Below are 12478 nucleotides of genomic sequence, written 5' to 3'. Positions count from 1 at the left end.
TTGTGGGTACAGAATGGAATGAAAAGCAACAAGCCATGGTAACTTGGTAACCATAGAATCCCTGGGTCCTGGCAACTGGTACGAAGGACAACAACCGGAAACAGTGGTAGGGATTCCAGCAGCACTGAAAGGAAGATGGGGAAGAGGGAGCCATGTGTGAGATCCTCCAAGTAAGGCAGAGGGCAGCCTCTAGGACCGGTGTCCATGGGGTCGCCACCCTGCCCCAACTCCATATATTCTCAGGTCCACGTATTAACTCCACCCTCCTCTTTCCTTCCTCTGTTCTTTGTATTTAATGTATCCTGTGACAATGAGAGGGTTACACCCACGTTGTCTCCACTGAAAAAGGAGGTGAGTTCTCCTCTGCTCCGAGTCCTTTCTCTTATCTCATATCAGGTCCCCTCCTGATCCTTCTCACAGAAATAAACTGAAGCAGAGACCGCAGGATTTACTCTGGTGTGGGTCTGAGAGCCAGGGGCTCTGGCTGTCTTGTCTGGTTTACTTCTGTGTCTCTAAACTAAGAAGCATGAGCATAGCTAGCTAAGTCTCCATTTGTTCTGCAGATGGGCTCAAGGAACCAACTTTCAGAACTTGCCAAAGTTTGGAGGGGGGTCTAGATTGAGGATTTTGTTCAGGACACTATTTTGTTCTTAATGGTCCCTCTGAAGCATTGGACATCGGCTGCTGATGCAGGATACTGGACTAGGTAGCATGCTCTGGTACAACACGTACACCTCCGTCTTTTGCCAGCCCCGCCTTGGGAATGCCACCCAGTACAGTTATTTCTGTACTGCAGTTTGGAGCACCTGGATCCTGACAGAAGAACGGATTCTTAATAGTGACACAGCTCATGAAGAATCGTATTGCTTCTGCAGAAGAGGGCCATGAGCTTTTTCAGCGGAAGCTCCCAAGTCCTGTTCTGGCTGATATTTAAGGCCAGGAGGTGAGAGAATTATGAAACTATGTTGAACCTGAGGACAGGCTTATCAGCGACAGTTAAACCACATTTCTGTTGGGGAGGGCTGTGGAATGTGAATGAGAAGAAGGCAGCCAGCCCAGACTTCAGATGCACTGGTTATACCTGCAGAAATTCATTTGGCTGCTATGGTTCCATGTGCACCATGTGTCTGTGCAAAACAAAAGAACACGGGCAGGTAAAAGTGAAATTTTTACATGTACAAGAGCCTTTGCCCATCTGCAGGGGCAACACTTGTGCATAGATTTTTTTGTTTTGTTACTGCAGCTGTTGCACCTTTCTCTGAAATCTTAGCTCTGTGCATCTCCCGTTAGCTTAGAGTAAAAAGTGGACTTGTCTATCATGCATCTAAAAAGTCACGGTGACAGTAGTCTGTATAATCAGAGAGATTATTCTATGTACAAGCCTCTTGGCTAATACTGCATGGACATCTAATTGCTGCTCTTTTCACCCACAGCAGCTGTGGTTGGTCAACAAAGTAGATGTTGGGATTTATTTTATTCATCCTAAGTCTGTTCATATCCCTAGGGAGACTTGTTGATTGTGCTGCTTTTTGTTTGGGAAAAACACTCTTAAGATTCACCAGCCCAGATGAATTAAGACTCCTAACCACCTCTGACTATGTATGGAATGTCATTTAGTAGTTAAAGGGAGACTTAATGTCAGAATTCCTATGTGATGTTCTCAGATTTGGCACTAATCCCCTTTGTGCCCCGGGCAAGTTCTTTCTCCTTCCTGTCTCTCTGTTTCCCAATCTGTAAAATGGAGTTCATGCTTCTTACTACCAGGAAATCACTGTGAGAACTAACTAAGCCAGCAGCAGGCAAATACCAGCACGTGAGCCGGATCCAGTTTGCCAGGGTTAGCCCCTGGTGGGCTGCCGCTACTGTATTTACCTGCATCTCTGCAGGTATGGGTGCTTGCAGTTCCTATTGGCCGCGGATCGCCATTCCTGGCCAATGGGAGCTGCAGGAAGTGGTGTCCCAGATGGTGCTACTTCCTGCAGCATCCCATAGATGAGCTGCAAGCACCCATATCTATGGTGGCACAGGTAAATATAGCAGCAGCAGCCTGCCAGTGGCTAACCCTGATGAACTGCTGCCATCTTATTGCCCACACCTGGACTAAGGCCAGTTCTATGCTATGGACTTATATTGGTATAACTACATTGCTCAGGGGTATGAAAAAGCCATACCACTAAGCGATGTAGTTATACCCTCTAACACCCAGTGTAGATAGGGTCATGTCTCCCATCGACATAGCTACCACCTCTCAGGCCATGTCCACACTAGGAAATTCTTTCGAAATTACTAAATTTGACTTAAGAACTGCCGATTAAACAACGTTGACCTTGCGTATCCTCACTACAGGAAAGCATCAAAATTAGTCCGAGGCAGGCTCCATGAATATGGACGTACTACCTCGGACTCAGAGCCCAGGAAGTACTCTGGGGAGCTGTGGGAGGCCTCCCAGAGGCAAGTAAGTTCAAATTAGCGGCACTGAAGTGTCTACACTAATGTTATTTCGGACGTACAAGTTTGGGAATAGCATTATTCCTCATGAAAAGCAGGAGTACAGAGTTCAAATTCCATGGCCCCGTATTCCAGAATAACAGCCTTGGTAGTGTGGAAGCATTGCTTACTTATTTGAATGGGGGACGGGTCTGGGGATTTTGGACTAAGGTCCTAGTGTAGACCAGAGCTCGGGGAGGTGGATTAACTACCATGCTGGCAGAAGCTCTTCTGCTGGTATAGTAGCATCTTCATTAATGGGCTACAGCGTTTCAGCTTCATCACTGCATGTGAAGACAAGACCTAATAGGTGTAAATCATGCCAAGTGACAGATGGCAGAACAAGGAGCAATGGTCTCAAGTTGTGGTGGAAGAGATCCAGGTTGGATATTAGGAAAAACTATTTCCCTAGGAGGGTGGTGAAGCACTGGAATGGGTTACCTAGGGAAGTAGTGGAGTCTCCATCCCTAGAGGTGTTTAAGTCTTGGCTTGACAAAGCCCTGGCCTGGTTGATTTACTTGGAGTTGGTCCTGCCTAGAGTAGGGGGCTGGACTTGATGACCTTCTGAGGTCTCTTCCAGTTCTATGGTTCTATGTTTCTATGACCCTTGGCTCCCAGACATTCAGAAATATTATGTTTGATTGTGTTCTTTGGGGGTGGAAGGCTTGCAGTGATTTATATTGCTTTGGCTCTGGTCGGGGAAATGATAGATAGGATATAATACAGGCTGAACCTCTCTAGTCCGGCACTCTCTGGTCTGGCAACATCCATGGTCCGGCATGACTTTAGTTAGCCGGCACTTGTCATTAGGGATGTGAAAGTTTAACCAGTGAACCGGTCAGCATCACCTTAAATTGGTGGCACTAACTGGTTCCGATTAACTGGTAACGAATGCGGGCTGGAGCAGCCCACCATGAACAGAGGCTGCTCTCGTCCAGAGCAGCCTCTGTCTACAGGGAGCCCGGGTGCCCCAAAGGTAGGGGCTGTTCTGATGGGAGCTGAGAACTGGGGGCCAGTGGCGGGGAAGGGGCTGAGGACTGGCAGCAGTCAGCCCCAGGGTGGGATTGGGGGTTGGGAATCCTGTGGGCTGGGCACTGCTCCAGCTCAGATCCCGCTTCAGTCAGTTAACGGGTTAAACGTTAGGTTAACCCAACATTTAAGCAGTTAACTGATTAATCAGGATTTTATATCCCTGCTTATCATGGGTATGGTCAAGTTTCCTGCCATAAAGTTTGTTTACAGCCACCAGTCCTGGCTCTTGGTGTTCTGTGCTGTGATTTAGCTCCAATTTATCCCTAACAGTCTTCTAAGAGCCCAGGCAGCAGGGGAAGTGTTGGTAAAGCTGCTAGATACTATTGACCCCCCTCCCCCCTCCCCCCTCCAGTTGGGCAAATTCTCTGGTTCAGCAGTTGTCAGGTCCCCAGGGTGCCGGACGAGAGAGGTTTAATCCGTAGGTGTCAGAATCTGGCCAGTTCTGAGCCTGAGCTTTGACTGTGGGTGGCAGTGTAGATCAAACATTCCTGGCTGCTGTTGGCTGCTTAGAAAGGCAAAAATCCCCTGTCCAGCTTAGTGTGGAGGTAATCAGGCAAGTTGATCAGTGGCTAGTGGAGGTTAACAGCAGCCTGCACTAGAACAGACACACATGCACTTTCAAAGAACCCTGCAAGTTTCTGCCAACTTGGCTGTCCTAGGCAGGCCTGTCCCCAGAGCTGGGCACACCTGGTAAAAGAGAGGGAGACCTTTCAACTCAGCGTGCTGCCAGGTGCTTTTTTTGGAAAGCAATTGATGGGGATGTGTGTGGGGGGGAGCAGGATTGGACCACGCTGGAATCAAATGGGCTCCCACTGGATGCCTGCGTGTTGTCTTTGCTCCCTGGCTAGTTCTGTGTGTCACCCTCTGTGTCTGCAGCAGCCGGGTCCCCTCTTCACCGGCGAGCGCGTCACGGGGGGGTTCTTTGGCAGAACTAGCCCAGGGAAAGGGGCCGGCCGGGGTTGCGCGCTGGATTCCCCGCTCTCTGGTTGGAGCTGCGCCTTGGAACGGGAAGGGCTGTCTGAACAGGACGCTGCAGTGTAAACGGGCATAAAGCGACTCTTTCATCGGCCAGCCCTGGTGGCGGTGGCTCTTGGCAGCGGCTCCCGGGCTGGGCAGGGAGAGGAGGGGGGAGATGGGCCAGCCCTGGCTATAAATTGTTTCCTGGCTGTCGGATGAGCTCATTCAAGGCACATTCAAGGCTGAAGGAGGCGGCGGCGGCGGCGGCGGGGGGGGGGGGGGTTTGCAGCAAGGAACTGCAGCAAATGCAAAGCGATAGCGGTAGGGGGAGGGGTGGCTGGTGCAAAAAAAGCCCACCCCTCCCCCCTGCAGCCCGATCACTCATTTGCATGTGGCCTTGCAGACCCCCCCCCCCCCCCCCTCCCGCTAAGGGTTGCAGCTCGGGAGGAGGTTGCAATGAGAAAACCAGCCGCCCTTCCTCTTTCGCAGTGGTGCATGTTCTGGATGCCTAAGGCGGGGGGGGGGGAGCCTCCGAGCTGCGGCGTCTGGCTCGCCTCCCTCTCTGCTTTGCCCCCCCCCCTCCGGGGGGCGAAACCTGCAGCTAAGCTCCCACCTCTGCTCCTGAATGGGCTCCCCAGATAACGGGAGGGAGGGGGGAGGCTCTTGCGTTTGTCCAAAGGGGCTTACTTTAAAATCGTGCCTGCAAAGCGTGGGGAGGGCTGGGGGGCCACGTAGGAGCCCCTATGGGCCGGTCAGCATTGGGGAGCCAAGGACATGCCCGATTGGGGCTGTACCAGACTGGCATGGTTTGCATTGCACTGCAAGCAGCCCACAGTGAAAAGAAACGGGCGATGATTTGGGAGGGGGTGACGCAAAGCCCCCCCTCCCCCATCTCCAAACCATCCCTATAACCAGTCCGCCTTGGCAGGCCCAAATCCGTCCCCAGCACCGCCTGCTCCTGGGAGAAGTAACAGTTGCAAAGCTGGGGGCTTTTTCTGGGGGTTATGGCCGCCCCCCCCCCCCCCGCGGTGGGATGCCTGCTGTGTTTGTAACGCAGTTTCCTCGCTCATCAAAAGTGACCATAGAGCCTCAAGTTGTTGACACAGCCCCCCCCCCCCAAAAAAAAAGACGCGGGGGGGGGGGGGGGAGAGAATTGTGGATGAAGCATGCCCGGTTAATTCTAGCAGCTGTGGGAACGCCGAGCAGAGCTGTAGGTCGCATCTTTGATCTGGGCATTTAGGGGAACTGCTTCTATGAAGAAGAAACCTGTGGCGGGTATTAAAAAGCACAAATAAATGCGATCCTAAACCAGACTTGGTGGTGTGTTGTTTCTGGGAGGGTAGAGGGAATTGAGGGAGTAGTGGAAGGAAAATCTATCTATCTCTCTGAAAGCACACACATACATACACACACTTCTTGAATCTATCTATCCAGCTATCCATCTACCTATCTGAACACACACACACACACACACACATCTTGAATCTATCTATCCAGTTATCCATCTACCTATCTGAAAACACACACACACACACACACACACACACACACACACACCTTGAATCTATCTATCCAGCTATCCATCTACCTATCTGAAAGCACACACGCATCTTGAATCTATCTATCTGTCCATCCATCTAAAGCACAACACTCACATACACCTTGGATCTATCTACCTATCTACAAGCACCCACACAAATCTTGAATCTGTCTATTCATCTATCTAAAGCACACACACACAGATCTCTTGAATCTATGCATATCTCACACACACACACACTCTCTTTCCGCCAAAATCACACCGCTGAAGTATGCCCCCTTTCCCAGGGTTTCAGAAACAAGGCTGTGAAGGGGATGAATCACCTGGAGGATGGTGATGATCAGAAAGTGAAATCCCCCAGGAACCTTCTGCTGCTAATCCTGAAAAGCTCGATCCAAGAGAGTCATTTTTAAGTGGGGAGGGGGGAAAGAGGGAGAATGGAGGAAGGGGGAGGAAAAAAAAAGAGCCAGCCCTCCTCTCCCTAAACCAGTGTGCGACTTGGTTCATTCCAGCTGCAGAAGCTCGGAGCCTTCCATGCATTGGGATTTTTTTCCGAGCTAAAATAATCATAATCACAATCCCGACCTCCCCCCCCCACTTCCTCCCTTCCTCCTCTTCCTCCAGCCGAGCCGAGGGGCCATCCCAATTGTGCAGGGGAGAGGAAAACAAGCCCCCCCAGCCCCCTTGACATGCAACCTGCTTTGGGATGGGACAGGACGGGATGCAGCTGCGGCTTTAGACGGAATTGGGGGGAATTGGGGATCTTTGCTCTCATGACGGTGGAAGCCAGCTACTGGAGCCGGATTCTGCTGCTCTCCCTGGGGCTGTTGGCTGCATCAGCAACCGGTGAGTGGAATGGAGGGAGCTGGCAACTTTGGGAGCATTTCTCTCCTCTCCCCCTTTGCTGTTTGAATCAGGAACCTTATTTAATTCGCGTGTGTGTCACGTTTGTTGCGGTGTGTCTCTGGAGGAAGATAAAGTTTGCAGGTGTCGCCTATGGGAGCAGCAGTTTTACAATCTGGGTTAAAAAAAGCTGGTTTTTGTTCCTTCCTTTACTCCCCATTTTCAAAGGGTCTGGTCACTCTGCTCCCAATGCCAGACGACCAACAATAAGGCCATCATTTTGCTTTTTTGCATCTTCCTTCATTATTTCTCTATCCTCCTAGTTGCCTCTCCCTCCCCCCAGCCTATAAAATAGATTTAGGGACTTCTTACATGCAGCATGGGAGCACTTTTAGGGTTCCTTCCTTCCTCAAACATTTCAGGCTGCTGTGCTTCTGTGCATTAGCTGTTTGGTGTGAGCATGATAGAGCTGTCTATGTTTGGCCAAATCTGTAGCTTTAAAACTTAGGAAAGATCAAAATAGATCGACAACGAGGTTTTACCCTCATCCCTTGCCCCCAGGTTTTTGCAGCACCTCCAAATGAAATGATTCAGTCTGAAACTGAAGTTCACTGCTGCTGTGGTCTTGTGTAGAGTCTGGCTTTGTGTAAGGGGAGGGGAGAAGGAGGGTGAAAAACACATTTTGTTCTTTTCTTCCTTTATCACTGAGGGGTTCCCAGTTTTCCAAATGTTTCTAAATGAGGTTTGTCTAAATGTGCCTAATGCAACTCCCCGTTGTGTATGTGTGCAGAGCTGAGGGTAGAAAGCTGTTTTGCATTTGTTTGGAGGGGGGGTAAACTTTATGTTGTATCTGAAATGCAACCCTGCTTTTATGATGTCAGTCAGACTTCCTCCAAGGATATTCAGAAAGACCATCCTTGGTATCTTATCCTCCTGAGCTATCTTGCAATGGACACCAAAGAGTTTTACCAACTGGGGACACCAATTAAGGCAGGAGAAAATCAGTTCACTGGCAGTAAACAGAGACAGCTCCTGTCTCCCTGATTTGATCTGCCCTCAGCAAAAGCATTGAGTCTCTCTGAAGACAGAGAAAACACCCTTCTCACTCTGTGTGACTGCTGGACAGATACCTAAAATGAGTGATTTACTATTTCAGGGGTTTACAGTTCTTCTCTCACCACCCACCCCCAACCTGCTATCCTTGACTCCTTCATGCAAGATCTTGCTGGCTTTCTTTCAGTGCTCAGTTGTTCTGCATTTAGTCCTGCTTGGCAGCACAGCTTCTCTGCCCCCCCCCCCCTCAATCTTTGCTTCATTTAAAATTAGACCTTCACTGTGGGGCTGTTAATTGATTCCCCCCCCCCCCTTCTTCTTTGACATGAGAGTCAGGTCTGCAAATGCCTCCAGACATCCTTCCGTGTGTTGGCTGCAATAGGACTATGAGGCAATTCTGTGTGTGTGTGTGTGTGTGTTTTATTTTTTCCCCCTGCACAGCACCACTACTTCAAGAGATTCTGAACAACCTTTCTGTCAAAACAAGGGACAACTCTGAGATTAGTAAAATACAGCTAGTTAACAGCAGTGCTGTGACTGTGCCCGTCGGGCAAAGGTGCCTACTGTTTCCTGTTTCTGATCGGATATTTTCAGGTTAGCCTAGGGTTGGAATTACCGGTCCCAATAATGAACCCCTACGGGACCACGTTCTTAACATGGTATCTCTTCAGCCTAGCCTTTTCCTGGGGATGGTGAGGGTAGCAATATCCAGAAGTTCCCATAGTGTGGCACTAGAGCTGTGTATATAAAACTATCAGTTAGTAGTTCTAGCCTGTCTGGAAAAAGAGGAAAAAAAGAGAAATCCTACTATTATTATATTAACCTTATTGTATCCACTTATTCTGAGCTGTCAATATTCCTATAGTCTAATACAGTGGGGGGGGGGGGCAATGGCAGGTTGCTACAGATGATCTCTACAGATGCAAGTGATTCTCAGGAAATTACAAACATGATCACTTGTCTTAATCTTCTGCAAGGAACCAACTGTAGCTAAAGCTATTTGCTTTAAAAGGTAGAGGACACATATGTTTCTTCAAAGGATAATACATGGCTTACACACTAGTGGAATTTAAAAACATAAAATGCAGGAATAACCTGTAAAGCTTGTTGTCTGTTTCGAGAAGATGCTGATTTTTTTTTCTTGTGGCTGCGAGCTGACGATGCAGCGAGTCCAAGATAAGGCTTACCCATAATAGTTTTGTAGGGTTTTTTTTTTATCCCTCGAACTATGTACTTGTCAAGATTATTTTTCACCCTCGGTTATTTGTTCATTGTTATGTTATAGTTAAGACTGTGTTTTGGGGATTGACTTCCTGTTGATGACTGTATTATTTAAAGATGTACCAGACTGGAACTTGGCCTAGACAATTTTCTTTCTTTTGACCTGACTGTAAATAGTTTTTGACTGACTTCTTTGTAAAAAAAGTGGCATAGGAGAAGGGAGGTGGTGTATTTATTTGTGTGCTCAGAGAGCAGTCCAAAATTATTCATTTTATTAATCATCCCCTAGTGAACACAAAGTTAGACCATGGACTAGCCCCCGGTATCTGTGCTCCAGCAGAATGGCCCATTTCTAGCAGGCAAAGCCGCCTCCCCAGTTGCCAGGGGAAGTGGGTAGTACTCAGTGTAAAGCCGGCTGGATGTTTTGACAGGGTAGGGCTGGAAATGAAGAGCCACCGAGATGAGATGATCTGACAGAGCCTTTTAAAGGGAGTTTCTTTCATCCGATATGCCAGCACCTTGTACAGCAATGGCCTGTAAGGCTGCTGCTTGTTGCAGGAGTCCTGCTAACAGCCGGTGTGCAGAGGAGGTAGTTTGGGGCTAGACAGTGGCTCTAAAGGGGTGGGGAACCTTTCTCCAGTGGGGGGCTGCGGACCCACAGAGTCCGCAGTGATGGAGCCTCAGGGGATGGATCCAGGCAAACCAGGGGCTGCATCATCCAGCCCCCAAGCCTCAGGTTCTGCACCCCTGTGAAACAATGTCCTCTGCAATTGTCATGAATTCCCTGTAATTAATTCCCCTGGGGGTGGTGGAGTCATTTATAGCAGCCTTTTACTGCAGCAGGTCTGGCTAGTGTGCAGAGGCAGGCAGAGTAAGGGTACCAATCAATCCCTGTGTCGCCATACATCCTTCCTGCCCACCTTCTTGCGGGAAGTGGGAAAACCAGATATGCTACCCTTTCTCTCCCTCCCCCCCCCCAACAGTAATGGGGACCCAAGCTGCAGCCCCATGGGAGCACTGTCGAAGGTGTGACTCCTCCTTCCCACACTCGACACTGCTGCTGCCTGACCCTGAATATTTGCTGGGGCTGTAATACATGGGCTTCATGCAAAGGAGCTTTCCAATGTCCGCGTGCCTCAGTTTCCCATCAGACAATCAGGTTCAGACCCAAAATCTCAAAGCGGAATTTTTGGCAGAAAAGCCGCTTGGTTTGGCCCAGTTCAGGAGTGCATTAGGCTGGGAGAAGTAGTGATCCCAGTGGGGTTACCTCTGTTTCATTGGCATCACTAGAGCACCTCTCCCTTACCAGGTAAGGAACCCTTCTGAGCCAGCTGGGCACATGGGCCTTGGGAGAAAACTGGTATCTTGGAATCAGGGGGGATGTCTCAACCCAGCCTAGAGCAAGCTCCATAATCTGCATTTCCTGAGCCAGCTGGGCCAGGATGTTGGTGCAGAACTGTGTGCAGTTTTCCATGGGGCAGTTAGTGCAGTTAGTGGGTACATCTGTGGAAATGTTTCTGAAAGGGTCTCTGTACATCTCTAAGCTTTCGCTTTCTTGGCATGGGGGGGGAGAGAAGGGGTGGATCAGGGTGGGTGTGGGAGACAGTCATTCACCAGAGAGGCCACAATGATTCGGGAGATCCGGAAGCTATTGTATGCTCTGCCACTGATTTTCTGTGTGACCTTGGGTAAGTCTCTTTCCTTTGCCTTTGCCTATTTCTGAACTCTCGGGGCAGGGGGAAGATCTGCATGATCTGCCTCTTACTTTGTGTTCCTGCCCACGCCTTGTACAGTAGGTGTTGTGCCATTCCACATGACTCAAATACAAATAATTATGTAGCTAATGAAATCACAGACCTTCATTCCCTTCGGGTATGTCTACACTACCCTCCTAGTTCGAACTAGGAGGGTAATGTAGGCATACCGCACTTGCAAATAAAGCCCGGGATTTGAATTTCCCGGGCTTCATTTGCATAAACTGGGCGCCACCATTTTTAAATCCCTGCTCGTTTGAACCCCGTGCCGCGCGGCTACACGCGGCACAAACTAGGTAGTTTGGACTAGGCTTCCTAGTCTGAACTACCGTTACTCCTCGTGGAATGAGGAGTAACGGTAATTTGGACTAGGAAGCCTAGTCCGAACTACCTAGTTCGTGCCGCGTGTAGCCGCGCGGCACGGGGTTCGAACGAGCAGGGATTTAAAAATGGTGGCGCCCAGTTTATGCAAATGAAGCCCGGGAAATTCAAATCCCGGGCTTCATTTGCAAGTGTGGTATGCCTACATTACCCCGCTAGTTCGAACTAGCGGGGTAGTGTAGACATACCCTTCCTTGCCACCGATCGCTTCCCCAGACATCTCCCGACGAACTTGTTTATTTTCCCGGTTGATCCATCTCCAAGGTGCAGTGCTACAGAGACAGGTGTCTGATCAAACTCATCTTGAGTGGCCAGCTTCCAGGTGTCACGTGCTGCTGTCAAAGGAGACACATGTTGAAATGAAAGCAGGGAACGGGATCCGGGCAATCTACCTGGGGTCCCAGGAGTTTCACTCTGTGCCAAGTTGGTTCAGTTGTGAGACCCATCGTGGAACTATTTGCGGGCTCTTTTGTACCTTGCCTGCTTTATGAAACACCTTTTCCTTTGCTCTGCAAAAAATGACTCTTCTGGTTGCTGGGAGAGGGCACAGGAGTTCTCTCTCTGTTCACCACCTTCACCTGGCAGCTTCACCTGGATTCCTGGCAGCTGCAGACCGTGAGGCGCACTGTCTTGATTGCTGCCGGCTTCGGTCTCCTGACAAGCCTGTTGTTTATGAAATGGAGAAGTGTGTGGCCTCAGTTTGTCCCACTGCCACTGGTTAAGTCGAGGAGTGTCTATTGAAAACGAGGGCTCCAAACCTTTCCTTCATAGCTGTTCTCCTCCTGTCTATAAAGGAACTAAACTGCCAGGCCGTAGCGTCCATCCTTTGCCCTCCTTTGGGCAAGAAACTGGCCGTGAGTTGTTATAACTTAGGCCAGTGATTTTGAAACGATGGGTCACAACTCAGGACTGGGTGGTAGAATGCCAGGCACTGAAGCCCTTTGCTGGAGGGGGAATCAGGTGACCAGTGGGGGGGGGGGGCGCTAAGGCAGCAACCTGCCTGTCCTGGCACTGTAGGCTGCACTGTGCCCCAGAAGTGGCCGTCAGCAGGCCTGGCTCCTGTTGCAAAGAGTTTACAGCGTCACTCATGCATCTTGCTGGGCACCAAAAGGACAAAGGGACATGTCTTTGGGTCCCCTAGATCAGTGTTTCTCAACCAGTGGTACAAGTACCCTTAGGGGTACTCAAGAGAAATCTGGGGGAGGGAGGG

At 49.7% G+C, this 12478-nt stretch overlaps 1 protein-coding gene across 1 annotated transcript in view; it reads left to right on the top strand.

Moving 5' to 3' along the window:
- Positions 1 to 6482: 6482 nt before the first annotated feature.
- Positions 6483 to 12478, top strand: part of CSMD2 (CUB and Sushi multiple domains 2) — a 743482-nt gene continuing 737486 nt past the window's right edge. The window contains exon 1 of the mRNA XM_014578911.3: positions 6483 to 6862. Coding sequence (XP_014434397.3) covers positions 6706 to 6862 — 157 coding nt within the window. The 5' untranslated portion in view covers positions 6483 to 6705. The remainder of the gene's footprint in view (positions 6863 to 12478) is intronic.

This window comes from Pelodiscus sinensis, chromosome 25 (genome assembly GCF_049634645.1).
Source record: "Pelodiscus sinensis isolate JC-2024 chromosome 25, ASM4963464v1, whole genome shotgun sequence".
Lineage (NCBI taxonomy): Eukaryota > Metazoa > Chordata > Testudines > Trionychidae > Pelodiscus > Pelodiscus sinensis.
The sequence above is the reverse complement of the archived record's forward strand: the minus strand, read 5'-3'. Positions and strand labels throughout refer to the sequence as shown.